The sequence below is a fragment of the Lepisma saccharinum genome, chromosome 9, assembly GCF_977018435.1.
Source record: "Lepisma saccharinum chromosome 9, izLepSacc3.1, whole genome shotgun sequence".
NCBI lineage: Eukaryota > Metazoa > Arthropoda > Insecta > Zygentoma > Lepismatidae > Lepisma > Lepisma saccharinum.
The window spans coordinates 6,352,914-6,368,183 of record NC_139237.1 but is presented as its reverse complement, the minus strand read 5'-3'; the positions used below and the strand labels follow the sequence as shown (position 1 = coordinate 6,368,183).

The 15,270-nt window shown below is 39.5% G+C and overlaps 1 protein-coding gene across 2 annotated transcripts in view; it reads left to right on the top strand.

Moving 5' to 3' along the window:
• The first annotated feature begins 320 nt into the window (after nucleotides 1-320).
• LOC145992591 (uncharacterized) overlaps nucleotides 321-15,270 on the top strand; it is a 63,768-nt gene continuing 48,818 nt past the window's right edge. For both annotated transcript variants that reach the window (XM_083128947.1, XM_083128949.1), the window contains exons 1-2: nucleotides 321-687; nucleotides 10,997-11,158. In XM_083128947.1, coding sequence (XP_082985073.1) covers nucleotides 526-687; nucleotides 10,997-11,158 — 324 coding nt within the window. In that variant the 5' untranslated portion in view covers nucleotides 321-525. The remainder of the gene's footprint in view (nucleotides 688-10,996; nucleotides 11,159-15,270) is intronic.

Genomic DNA, 15,270 nt, shown 5'->3' with positions numbered 1-15,270 from the left:
TCTCGCATTCTACACCTCATTTTGACCGTAAGTGATTCTTTTTGCATTTCTGGAACAAAAATTAACAAATTCCTGTAAGTTTTAAACACTTACAATGCAGAAAACGTCGAGAATTAACTACTTTTAAAAATGACCATTCGGTATTTCACGACTGGTCGGGATCCCGAAAAGTCGGGATCGGCGTGGGAATTTTTTCTCCGAGACTTTTCGGGGTCCCGCACACCCCTAGTTGTCCCGTGTGGTTCCCTGCACCTCACCGTGTTGAGGTATAATCTGTGGTTTATAGTCTGTGTAGTAATCTGTGATTGTAGCTAGGGGATATGATCTGTGATTGTAGTCGTTGACTGACGTTGAACTTTACAACATTTTATGAATCCCTGTCAAATATTATCAATATGAATACCATGTTAGGTCCCAAAGAAAATAATGAATTAATGTATACACCAATACAAGGTCAGCAGTAACCCAGTCGTATTATTTCGAGATAAGTGTATTTCAAATGCGTGAATACTTCAGGTGTGAAAAATGAGTCCTAAATTATCAAAACAACAACAAAAAATTGGTGAAGATTACCAAACGTTATGCAGACTATGTTTGACAAAGACACATTTGAAAATAGAAATATACGAAGAAGAAGGGCAACAGAGAGACATTCCAAGGAAAATATTTAACTACTTGTCGCTCATTGTAAGTAACATTTCATTTTTTGTAGTAGGTATCAAGTAAACAATAGTTTGAATATCATTAATTCATTATGAGTGTAAAGTGAATGGTAAAAGTTCGGTATATCGGAGACACATTAAAATCTGATATTTTGTGTTTCGCATGGTTCGTACTTGCCAATTGTGTATTGCGGAACGTAGTTCAAGGTGCCATTATGCTTTTTACACGAAAACAAAGACAATTTTTAGCGAATTTACAATATAGAGATATTCTCTAATTTTCTTAATATTTCGCATACTCACTAATTTAGCCCTCACAACCACGAATCTGAACTTAAAATTTGAGGGTCACGTCTGAAAATCGGAAAATAAGGGGGTCCATGATCTCAACCAACAATGTAGAATTGCTCATTATTTATCGCAAGATCTATCGTTTCACAATGAAATAAACATATTCCTGATATACTACAACCACAAAGTTTAAGTATGTTTGCCTAACCCAACTGCAACTAACTTAACCTTACTGTGAATGCTGTGTGGGGCTATTCACCAATGGTGCATGACCTATGCGTGCATGGTTCTACAACCCCAAATTTTAACTATGTTTGCCTTACCTAACCTAACCTTCCTGTGAATGGTGGGTGGGGCTATTCGCCACCGATGGTTCTACAACCCCAAATTTTAATTATGTTTGCCTAACCTAACCTTCCTGTGAATGGTGCATGGGGCTATTCGCCAATGGTGGGTGACCTATGCATGCATGGTTCTACAACCCCAAATTTTAACTATGTTTGCCTTACCTAACCTAACGTTCCTGTGAATGGTGGGTGGGGCTATTCGCCACCGATGGTTCTACAACCCCAAATTTTAATTATGTTTGCCTAACCTAACCTTCCTGTGAATGGTGCATGGGGCTATTCGCCAATGGTGGGTGACCTATGCATGCATGGTTCTACAACCCCAAATTTTAACTATGTTTGCCTTACCCTAACCTAACGTTCCTGTGAATGGTGGGTGGGGCTATTCGCCACCGATGGTTCTACAACCCCAAATTTTAATTATGTTTGCCTAACCTAACCTTCCTGTGAATGGTGCGTGGGGCTATTCGCCAATGGTGCATGACCTATGCATGCATGGTTCTACAACCCCAAATTTTAACTATGTTTGCGTAACCTAACCTTCCTGTGAATGGTGCGTGGGGCTATTTGCCAATGGTGTGTGACCTATACGTCCATGGTTCTACACTTTTGTAGCACGTAACTCGTGAAACTTACCTCGAACTAAAATCTGCATTCCACATGCTCTTGTCCTTCTGGGTTCTCATGTTCAATATCTTCATTTTCCTCTTCCTCATCCCCGTTTGTGCCATTGTACAGCATTCCTGCAGTTGGTCAAATACTTCCACGCGTAGTTATCAATACACGCACGGTTTCTGTACAATTTCAAAGCATGCCCTTTTGGGCACCCTCCTTCGGCAGAACACCAAATTCCATCAATTTGTTAACCAAACCATGACCATCCTCTTCTACACTCCACTTATATAACTGTAGCACTGCGAAACGCTCTTCCTTGCCCGGGAAAAACAAATGCTACCACTACCTAGATAGAGACGGCAAAATCTCCCTCGGACAAGTGAAATAGCGTAACGGTCCAGGTTGAGTTCGTGTATAGGGACCGGTGACCAACAGTGCATAGCGATTAGCCATATCAAACAAAACATATTCTTTCCATTACCATCTCTTTACCTGTAGCCGGGAAGCGGCTAGCTGCACACCTGAAAATCACGGGTAGCGACATGCGTACGAAATGATATAGCCCAAAATTAACATGAAAAATAAAAAGTATATTCTATTCATAACCAACAAAATCAATTTGGTACATCTCCCCCTCTTTCGCTCACACATTCACTCACAGAATCAATTTTTTGGAGCACATCAACAAAAAATAATACATAAAATGCACAGGTTTTTGACGACGAGCCCTAATTATTGCATTCGCATTTAATTTTACATTAACTTTTGTCTAATCAGGTCATTTGTGAATTTTTCTCCAGTGCTACTCAAATCACTAGCCAGCCCTTACTTAAGTTCACCTTTAAAAAATATAGGTTGGTGCGGTGACAATACATTATTTGTGCAGCATAAACAAAAGCGTCTCAACAGCAATTACGCTCACGTGGGCGGACATTTTCGTAAAGACTCGACCTCACGTGGTTCCAAACATAACAATAACCTCCGTTGAGTGACGCAAACATATACTCTCTAGCAGGCGGGACTTCAACACCGCTGCGACTAGCAATTCATATTATCAGGCAAATGCTTTAACAAATAATCACATACGCGACCTGACGTAGCTAGCAGCGACACAGCGCTGACACATAAAAATGAACAAACTTCAAATAGGTTAAACAATTAAGCGGGCGGCGCTTTACTCTAATAGTACGTACTTTAAACAAATACAAAAGGAGCACAAACAACAGCGAATTTAAGATCATTAAAAAATCACAAGAAATAAGAAAAATTGACCTGAGACAAATAAATTACAAATGATAAGTGCAACGGGAGTTTGGTATGAAGTTTTGAGTTGTGTGGGCGTTTTCAATATGTTGACGAATTTCTAGGGCGTTCTCTAAATATCAATCGAGCCGGTACGTGTTGACATTCATACTGATGAATACATTACCATCTCTCAGGTTTCACGGCGCCTCCTGGTGTCTTCATGGGCGATTGAAATCACTTAGTATGCACACGAAAGGTTTTCCTATCCTTCCTTGATCGTGGCGACGAGGATGTGAAGAGCGTTCATGCATCTGGTTCCTCGGCGTCTCTTCCTCTCGGGATCGGTGAACATCTCCGTGGTCTGGCGCGATTCGGACGTCGCATCTGGGTGCTGGGCGGTCGTTCTTGGCTCGTCGGCGTATTCTCCATCACCGTCGGACGATCTCAAGCGTCGGGACGTCAACGGAGCAGCATTCGACATCTCTCTCTCTCTGTGTGTGTGTGTGGCGGCTGGTAGGCATTATGCGGCGTAGCTCGTCGTTTCTTGGCATGGGTCGTGGTGTCTCCTGGCATCGGGCGAATCGAGGGTAATGCCCTCTCCTCTTCTCAATTTCGTTAGCCCGCCATAATTTTTGATGTTCCTTGTTTCACAAAACTATAAACGGCGTAGGATTATCACGGAAACACAGTCTCGTTTCGACTTCCTCCAGCGATTGAGGTAAGCGCACTCGTATCGACTTACTGCCTATCACACACTGATGTTCGCGAAACAAAACAGAGTCCACAGTATACGGAGAGGTAGCACGGAGGTGCTCTCGCTACAAGAATCGCGGTAAAACTGTGTGTCGAAAAAGCATGTCCTTTGTTTTATCCGGATTTCGAAAAGGACACTCGGTGGTCGTTGAAGGGATGCTTCCGGAGAGGTCATTCCACTTTGCTCCAGTGTTTCCTAGGCTGGACAGGGTCGTGCTTGAGGTTTGGTTCCTACGGATTAAGCTACAGCCTCGCTGGCGCCCAGAGCTCAACTGCAATCAGTGCCCATAAACCGATCGATTACAACCAATTCGATCTGGCATCCGCAGTTCTTGCTTGATCGCAACGAAACTCCACACATTCGTCCTTGCACACATGTTGCTGCGCTGGTAAAAATTTCACATAAATCTGACCGCTGGAACCCGAGATATTTAAATGGTTGTCGTTACGGTCGAATTTCCTAAGCTTTATACGCATAACATGACCTTTCAGGTGCTCGCCCGTCAGACTCGCGACTTCCTTTCTTTCTCCCGTCGGCTTGGCATATCAAATATACAAGGGTCGTTCAAGGTTGATCGGGACTTTTATTTCTGCAGAGTAAATAGGTAGCAGAAGAAACACCAAACTATGTCAGTTTTTCAAAGTATTCTCCGTGCGCGCCGAGGCACCATTGCCATCGTTCTGGCAGCTCCCGAATTCCTTTGGCGTAGAAAGAAATTAGTTGTTGTCGTAGCCACTGGAGGACATCGCTCCGCAGTGATTCGTCTGTCGTGAATTTCTTCCCTCCCAGATGGACTTTAAGGGGTGCAAACAAATGATAATCACTGGGGGCTAAATCCAAACTGTAGGGGGGATGGGGCAGAACTTCCCAGCGCATGTCGGCCAGAGTTGTTGTTGTCACATTGACCGTGTGAGGCCGGGCATTGTCATGGAGAAGAATGACATTTCCAGACAACATCCCAGGTCTTTTCTTGCGAATGGACTTTTGTACAGCACCACTCAACAATGTGGAGTAATACTGGGCATTAATCGTGCTCCCTTTGTCCAGAAAATCCACATGGATAAAGCCCTTCATGTCCCAGAAGACACTTGCCATGATATTTCCAGCGGACGGCTGCGTTTTGCTTTTCTTGGGGGGTGGGGAACCTTTATGCCGCCACTCCATGCTGCGTCTTTTGGTCTCTGGGGTTGAATTGTGCAACCATGTTTCATCACACGTGATGATGGATTGCAACAATTCATCACCTTCTGCTCGAAAAACCGATTCAGAAGCTGTTCACAGACTGTCCTGCGTGTCCACTTCTGATCGAATGTCAGCTGGCGGGGAACCCACCTTGCACAGATTTTGCGGAAGCGTAAATAGTCGTGAATGATTGTCTCAACACTCCCGACACTGATATTCACCTCGGCAGCAATATCCCGCACTGTTACTCGCCGGTTCTCAAGAATCATTTGCTCAACAGGTGCGATATTCACTGGTGTGACTGCAGTCGGGCGAATGTGTCCATGCGCTTCATTTGTCACCAGCTCCCGTCCTTCGCGAAACTGCTCACACCATTCGTACACTCTTGTCCGCGACATCGTTTGTTCACCATACTGTGCTTGCAATCGTCTGAAAATCTCAGCTGGTTTCACTTTCTCCTTCACGAGAAATTTGATTACACAACGCTGCTCCACAGCCACAGACACACTGCTTGCCGTCATGTTCGCTGCAACTGCTGCGCATGCGCGAAATACGTCATGCCGGGTGCCAGTTACTCGCGAAGGAATACATTACGTCACCCGCACGTTTCATCATGATCCGACTATTGATTGATTTTTTACGTACGAAAATCCCAGTCAACCTTGAACGACCCTTGTATATACATACAAATAAAGACACTCAACACCTTGATTAAACACATTTTTTACGGCTAATGGTTAGAATAATAATAATAATAATGACGACGGTAAATCTGACTGTCACAGCACATTAACAATCTTTTCATTCCTCTCCGCCATTCTTCCACGACCAATGCTGTGAACCAAAGAGAATTGCTCTTACATGTTACCCCCAAGTGAGTATAGCAACTAGTAAACTAATTACACAATATCTCTATATTGTAAATTCTTACCCAATTTTTGACATACAGAGTGATTTTTTAAATTCCTTTCTTCGCTTCCGTAACACACATTATGGCGTGCACATTTTGACTCATGATGTGGGTATACAGTGTTTCCAACCTTCTTCACCGAAAAATACCTACTATCGTGTTTGTCGCCGGTGGAAATTGTACATTATGCACGGGTAGCTGATGGATAGCCCCACAAACCATTTCCGATAAGGTTGGGTTAGCGTAGTGAAACAAAAAAGTGGTTGGAAACACTGACAGGAGCTTACATCATCAAACGTACGCAGCATTCAGTTCACGTATCGAAAGCAATGGCAATTGTGCGTCGGTGAGTAATTTCTCTTGAAAAATATTTGCTATCTCTTCTTATTTCTCTTTTTCCTTTCCTTATATGATTTCCCGGTCAAATATATTCCACGATGAAAGAAAATACCTCGACGAATGCTTGGAGAAACTCATTTCCGTAAGTAGTTTCTTGTGTAAAAATGAAAAAATGTGTCTGATATACCGAACTTTTACCAAGTGAATAATATACCATGAAAGATAAATTGGTAAGAATTAACGATATAGAGAAAGTCTGTAATTAACTTCATACTTATTATACTCAATTCTTATGCACTCCTGGTGACATATCTGGAGTTACGATTTGGAGGTCGCATGTTAAAATTGTACATTTACATGTAGAAGTTGTAAAATAACGTTGTTATTTATCGTGATAATTCTCCATAAAGAAACACAGGCACCATCTTTCATGTAAGAACAAATGACGTTCAAAATTCATTGCACTGTCTACAACGTTGCCACACTGTTCAGAGCATTGGTCATGTAAAGTAATTGAGGTTAGGCGGGAGAGGAATGCGGGCTTCAATTACAGGTAAGTTTGGCAACAGTGCTTCACCGTTGATTTCAGGAAAAAATGGCATGTTCCATAGTGATGAAACATTGTTCGTGGGTTACGTGCTACAAAACTAGGAATTGTTTATTGAAAGTGATCATTGGCCCACAAATCATTCACGGATAACCATTTCAGGTAAGGTTAGGTTAGGTTTAGTTAGGCTAGGCAAGCATAGTTATAATATTTCGTTCGTAAAACTACACATATATTCCACTGCTGATGTCAGAAAAATTGCGTGTTCTGTGAAACATTGTTCATCGGTTACGTGCTACAAAACTAGGAATTTGTTACTGAAAGTGATCATTGGCCCACAAACCATTCACGGAAGGTTAGGTTAGGTTCAGCAAGCATAGTTATAACATTTTGTTCGTAAAACTACGCATATACATCAATCGCATATACGCATATAAAATCAATCTTTTTTTTTTTCAAATTTCCAGACGTGACCCCCCGTTTTTTACTACAGATTCGTGATTACGAAGCCAAAATTAGTTAGTAAACCGAAAATTAACAAAATTGGAGACTTTCTCTATATTGCCAATTTGCTCCGATAAATTGGGCGTGACATCTGTCACCAGGTGGTGAAATTTGGAGATATGGTTATTTTCACCAACTTTTCATGTTAATTTTATGCAATTATATCTTGCATATTGTCAATGTTTTGTAAATTATATCACTAACACAAATCACCAAGCATAACATGGAAAAAATAAAGATGAGTGTTATTATTGTAGAAAGCAGTTAAATAACTATCTCACCTACACATTAATGGACATTTCAAACTGGTTATTTTAAGTGAAACATGAAACCTAACCAAAGAAGCAGCGCAAAATGTGTATGTGTGTGTATCTTACAAGAGAAGATGTATGTTTTGTAAAATAAATCTACACACAGCAGACAAGAGGTGTCTGTGACTGTACAACACAGTTGTTCTCTCTAAATTTTGACAAAATATTGCAACTTTTGCTACAAAAAGACAATGTAACAGACTAAGTTCACTAGATGCGTAGAAAATATACTTTTTCTGAGTGGTTAGTGTCACAATTTGTCAATTGTCCCAACTTGTTATTGTATAATTTTGATAATCATCATGACACACACATGGGTTCAAGTTCCGAATGTTTAACATGGTCCAACTTTGGAGCGAATTTACAATACTGGAAGTTTCTCCAATTTGTTTGAAATTCGGCATACTCACTAATTTTGGCCTCCTAATCACGAATCTGCAGTTAAAAATTTGGCGCTCACGTGTAGAAATTTCAAATAAAGCAAAATTGAGTGGTCCACGATTGGCACAATTGCTCATTATTTACCAGAAAATTTTCTATTTCAAATACTTAAGAAACGATATATACACCCCTGATATTGCTACGACCCCAAATTTTAACTATGCTTGCCTAACCTAACCTTACTGTGAATGATTCTTGGGGTTATCTGTCAATGGTGTGTGCACCTTGCATGGTCTTACGACCTCAAATTTTAACTATGTTTGCTTACGACCTCAAATTTTAACTATGTTTGCCTAACCTTACTGGAATGGTCAGTGGGGGCTATCCATCAATGGTTTTCCGGTAATTGCGACAAGGAACCGATAAGAAATCTTATTTTCATAGTACTTTCACGGCCAACGTTGCTCATCGAAGATGCCATTTTCGTATCCTGCAATTTTACGATCCATGCACTGTTGCTAAACTTACCTTTAGTGAAATCAGTTCGCATTTCACATCCTCTTCTACGTGGTGATTGTCACTTCCACTTCCGTCGTTTTCATCCTCGATGCATTTCTCTGTGGGATCGTTTTGGGCAAAACACCAAAATCCCTAAGTTTCTTAATTACCCCACGGCCATCCTCCTCCACACTGCACCTAACGATGTGTCCAACATTCACAACTTTTTTACTGCTCCCTTCAGCCATTCTAACACAATCCGTGCTCTCCAAGTATGAAATCAACACTGTGGCAACGCTGTAGACACGGTAACTGATTGCCAACGTCAATTGTCCATATCAACAAATATGGTTCCCATACTTCTAACCGGAGAATGATTGCGAGAATTGAAGCTGTTTTCTTGCAATTTATGAACGTGAGTGCCAAATTTTAACTACACATTCGTGATTAGGAGGCCAAAATTAGTAAGTATACCAAATTTCAAACAAATCGGAGATACTTCCGGTATTGTAAATATATACCCCAACTTTTTTTTTTATATATGTAGGTATTTCATTGTCTTGATGATTACTTGCAGCTTATTGTTTTGTTTACTCCTACATGAATATTTGTTTACATGTAGCTATTCATTTAAGGATGCATGGATGTGGACTGATTGAGTTCATAGGTTGCGAAGGGGTTTTAATGTCTCTGCATTTGTTGATAGATTAGGCAGTTAGTTTGAGGCTTGTAGAATTAAAATAACCTCCCTAAATGCTTTTGTTGCTAGGTTAAGTGGGCCATGTTTAGGCTTGTCACATTAAAATAACTGATTCTGTCGAAAATTCCATTGGTTTTGCATACTGCAACAGATATTTGCAACTACTGGTTTTTCAGACATCACAAGTAGCAGTGTGCAGATGTATAATATTGGATTAAAAATGATGGATTTAATTGGACTCTAATTAAAAATTAACCAGTAGACCTACATAAAAGCGAGACACATCATAATTTAGCTTATTTAATTTTGTGTAAATATATGGCAACCTAATTTTTTTCAAGTATGCCTTCTAAAGAAAGTGCCGGTTTTCTGGAGTTTAGCAAACCACCGCTCTGTTTGAAATTCTATAAATAAAAAACGGGTGGTTCGATTGTGATGAATTGTAAATATGGTGCAGGTAGTAAGGTTTTGTACACAATTCTTAATTGTCAGAATTTAATACCAGTAATTGACAAAAAAAAAAAAAAAAACATGGTTCAATTGTTATCACTGTGTGCTGTGTTGCCATGTTCCATGTACATCTTTATTCCGTTGAATAAAAATCTGTATAAAATCGGTTTCACAATGTGCATTTACAATGATAATGGATTTTAAAACAGATGCAAAGAGCTTCAGAGCACACCAATATTGTATTTGTAAGTCTAGCCTATACTAAGAAAAAGTTGTTTCATAAAATCGATAAGAATTGGTTTTTATACCAGTTTTAAAGATTTGAAATTTCAGAATTATATTTTAAACCTTTCTGCCTGGAACTTATTTAAATTTCATCAGGATCGGCCCACCAATTTTTTATTTATGGAATTACAGAAAGAACAGTCATTTGCAGAACTCCCAAAACCCGGCACTTTTTTGTTCTCACGACAATAAAAAAATCAAAGGCATACTTGAAAAAAATGTGATTGCCATAGATTAACGTGGAATTGAATGAGCTAAATGTGGATGTCATTTGTTTTTATGTATGTCAACTGGTTAATTTTTCATTAACTCGAGTATCTATAAAATGTCCTTCAGGACATGAGTGTTTCTTTGGCAGTGCCACTTCATCGTATCATAATAACCTGTGACGCAACAGCCCGTGAGGGCCAGGGTGTACTTACTGACTGCTGGCCTTAATCCCACCAGTTACGAGGTGACAGGACAAACCTCAAGTTGTTATTGTAGGTTTCCTTGACCGGATTCTACTACTCCTTTGTAGCTCTCCAATTTCCTCCACGATGGTGAGTGGCCACCGGTCCCATACACAGCTCAAAATCTCAGGAGAAAAGTTGTTTTGCTTTTCCCAGGAGACTCAAACCTGCGAACCGGAGCCCAAAACATGATGCCGTGTACCGCACAGCCACAGTGCGAGATTTATAAGTTTTTTCACATCATCCTTATTTTCAGGATTAAGCTAAAGAGGCACAATAGTAACATAGATATAGCATCAAGGTGACATTGTACTCATGCATACAAATGTACAGAATGCAGAATTAGACCAAACAGCATATAATTGCAGTTATTTCTATTGAGCACAAAGGAAGACAACAGAAGTACAATGATGATAATATTCAGTTGATGTTTCACCAGAAAATTTACATTTGATGCTGTATGAAGGTCATTGTAATACAATTATCTTCTTCTTCATCAGTACTAATGACTTTATTTTTGCAGGTTACTATGGATGATTTACTGCCAAAGTTTGTGTGCTGCTCATGTATAAATAAATTGGATAACTTCCAGGACTTTCGAGATATGACCCATGAGTCGGAGAATCTTCTCATTAGCTACCTCTCTTCAGTGGAAGCACCTAATCGGAGCAAGAAAAGCCATGAGGTGAGGACAATTACAGTAAAAATTGCTGGGTGGACCATAACTCGTAAAAGCAAGTTATTTTAATCTTTCTTTATTCTTAGTAGGAGTGTGGATATGTCAAAATCTGCACATAAGGTGTGACCCTTTTTAAGGACACCCAAATGCTGACCTCTCTTCCATATAGTACACCCTGGACTGCATCTTGCAGACTAAAGACATTCTGGAGCATGGATTTGTAGCCACGATAATCCTATGCAGGAATTATTTTATGCCATCCATGAGGATTTGTGATTGTCTCTTCATCATCTCATTGTATCACCAGTCATCTCCATTGTTGCAATTAGCTGAAAGTGTCAGAAAAGTATGGTAAAGTAATCTTGTTCAATCAATCTACATGTGAAAATTTTACTGATGGATTACACAGCCCTGCATTTTGGGAAAGAAATTCAGATGATTTCAAATCAATAGGTGATTCTGGAAGTATTTTGAATGCAGATCACAGAAATAGCATCCATTTTTCACCATCACGTCAGGATTTTTCACAATTTCACAATGAAAATTCTCATATTCGCCATTGCATTACTCTTATTACAGAATGCAACAAAATAAATCTAAGCAATGAAAATTTTGGGTGTTTAGAAACCAATAGTTGATTCTGGAAGTATTTTGAATGTTGATCATGCACATGACATCCATTTTTGCCCATCACGTCAGGATTTTTCACAATTTCACAATCAAAATTCTCATACTCACCATTCCATTACACCTATTACACAATGCAACAGAATAAATTTAAGCAAGAGAAATTTCAGTGGTTTAAAAACCAATAGGTTATTCTGGAAGTATTTTGAATGCTGATGACAGATATGACATAAATATCTTCCCATCATGTCAGGATTTTCTCCTAGATTAGGATTTTTCTCCAATTCATTAAGTTCAATCAACCCGCTACATAATAACATTGAGTTTTGGACATTTTGTGAAGGAAATTTTTATGAGGGATTTGGAATATGGAACTTATGTAATCAAAATTTACAATTTTCATGTCAATGTGTTTTGTGAAGATTGAATGTGGATTAAATACTTAGTATTCTATGTCCATTATGTATTGGAGCAATTGTATTGTAGAAAACCAATATTTTGCCACCATCTATTGAGAAAATTATGAAACTACACATGTTATTGTGAAATTAGGGCAGTTAATATGTTGCCATTTACTTGAAAAACTAGACATGATGGGTAAAAATGGATTTCATTTTTGGAATCAGCGCTGAAATTATTCAGGGACAACAGTCATCTGCTAGTCATCCAAACCCATGCAGGCTGGGGTTATCAACGGAAAGTGCCAAATGCATAGTTCACAACTGAACAATCTGTATTTACTTTCTATATAGCAGCATGCAATAAAAGGGACTTTCTTCATAGTGCAGCAGCTGATTCAGTTTCTGTCTAAGGATGGCAGAAGGCCATCATAATGTACTGTATCATCATAGATTCTTCATATTGATGCAGGTGCAACTTACTCACTTAGTATAATTTATCAGTACAATATAAAAAGAAAAAAATTATAAAATACCTAAAAAAACTTATGTTGGTGAGTATGTGATTTCCGTGAAACTATGTTTCGGGATGTAAGGGATACAGGCTTTATCGTTGCGACAGGATAAACAAAAGAGGCAGAGGCTGTGCAATATATGTAAAAGAAAACATTCCCGTTAAAATCCTCTCTCGTTCGCAAGGAGAATACTCGAGTACTTCGGAATAGTTGATCCTTGAGCTAAATGTAAACAACCAAAAAATCGTGCTCAGCGGAGTGTATCGACCCCTGAAAACTGATTTTGAAAATTTCGAAAAATAAATATCTAATTTTTTACCGATATACGAACATTGTATTATCCTTGGTGACGTAAATTGCGACCTCTTGACCTCCAAACCGGAAGTACGAAATTACAAAGACAGCATATCGTCTCTCAACCTATCAGCCTGTTCGTTAAAAGCCACACATCGTTCTCATCAAAGCGAAACGCTTATTGACCATATATTAACAACCAACCCACAAAAAATTCTAAATTTCGGACAATTTCCAGTCCCAGGCATATCGAAGCACGATCTTATTTTTCTGTCCTATTCTCTGAAAACATAAATATAAACCAAAAGTAATCTCCTTCAGAGATTTTAAACGTCTTGATATTCAAGCCCTGAATATTGAAGCAGGAAACATTCCATGGCACCTCGTGTCCTCTTTTCAAACAGTTGACGAGAAAGTGAATCTCTTAAAGTCCCTCATCCTTCATATTTACAACAAGCACGCGCCCGTGAAAAGAAAGAGGGTTTCGAGACCTCCCAGCCATTGGATCACCCCTGAGATTCTGCAGCTGATGTCCCGTAGGGATGCCGTTTTTTCAGGCGGTATAAATCCACACTCAAAGCAAACCTGCAATCAGTACACGATTATTTAGAAGAATAACGCATTCTTCGGAATTGGTGCACGCAGAAAGTACGAAAGAGAAAGTTTTGCTTTGCGGGACAGCTATTAAACTACAGATCGCAGCCGAAATCGCTGTGGAATAAACTTAAAATGTTCTGCGTTGGGAAAAAATATGATAGTAATGAAATTGTTGGCATCTCCACAGAAGAACTAAATGGCCACTTCCAAAACGTATCAGGTATAAATCCTGAAATTAAGAAACGTACAGTCGACTCCATAAGTGTTCATAAAAGCAACAACAACAATAGTTTCGATTTCTCTTTTATAACGCAAACTAGGGATGGCCAAACTGATACGGATCCAAAAGTTATGGATCTGGATCCAGATCCAAAAATTCCGGATCCGGGTCTGAAAGTTTCAGATCTGGATCCGGATCCGAAAGTTACGGATCTGGATCCAGATCCGAAAATTTCAGATCCGGCCGGATCCGAATCGGATCCTGAACTATCTCAATCCCATTATAATATTACAACACCTTAAAAGGTATTATGATCTTCGATTACAAAGAAATTTTTCATTAGTTAGTCCTACAAGAATTTTTTTCAAGTGTTGTTCCTAAAATACTTTGCTACGCATCGGCTAACACACTCGTGCACAAAAATAATCTTACTTGTTTAACATAAAATGTCAGAGGTGATTTTGTAAATGCCATTGAAACAAATATGTATTCATTCGAATGTATTGGAAATGAAAACACACATAAATGTGAGACATTCCATTCCAGGATGAAACCTTTAACACACATTAGAAGATAGCAATGTTATACAAAAATTATACAATTGTTCTACAGTTACAGTTTTACAAATTAAAATAAAACATTATAATATATGCAGTGTTATATAATTACAAAGTGTAAGACTAAGAAGGGAGGTTATCTAAGTGTCCCCCTCCGATTTCCACGAAACTTGGCAGGCGTATAGTCGGGCCCAAAGGAAGAAATACGTGTTTTTTTGTTTCAGCTAAAAAACGGTTTTAGGGGGCAAAACCCCCTCAAATGTCAAGATGAGGACAAATTGAAGTGAGGATCTGACCCCTGTGTCCCCCTCCGATTTCCATGAAACTTGGCAGGTGTGTGTATAAACGGGCCCAAAGGAAGAAATACGTGTTTTTTTGTTTCGGCTAAAAATCCGGTTTTAGGGGGCAAAACCCCCTCAAATGTCAAGATGAGGACAAATTGAAGGGAGGATCTGACCCCTGTGTCCCCCTCCGATTTTCATGATACTTGGCAGGTGTGTGTATAAACGGGCCCAAATGAAGAAATACGTGTTTTTTTTTGTTTTGGCTAAAAAACTGTTTTAGGGGGCAACCCCCCCCCCCCTCAAATGTCAATATGAGGACAAATCTAAGTGGGCATTTGACCTATGTGTTTCCCTCCGATTTCCATGAAACTTGGCAGGTGTATAGAGAGGCCCTATGCCCTCTGTTTCTTCCTATGCCATATTTACGTGGTTTCGGGGTGTGTGTGTGTATGTATATTATATATATATGTGTTTTAGCAGGTAACAATATGGTATAAGCACATTCTTACTTTCCAAAGAAGCGCATGTGGGATGGCAAAACGGATCCGGATCCGGATCCAAAAGTACCGGATCTGGATCTGAAAATTCCAGACCTGCGGATCCAGATCCGAAAAATTTTTGGATCC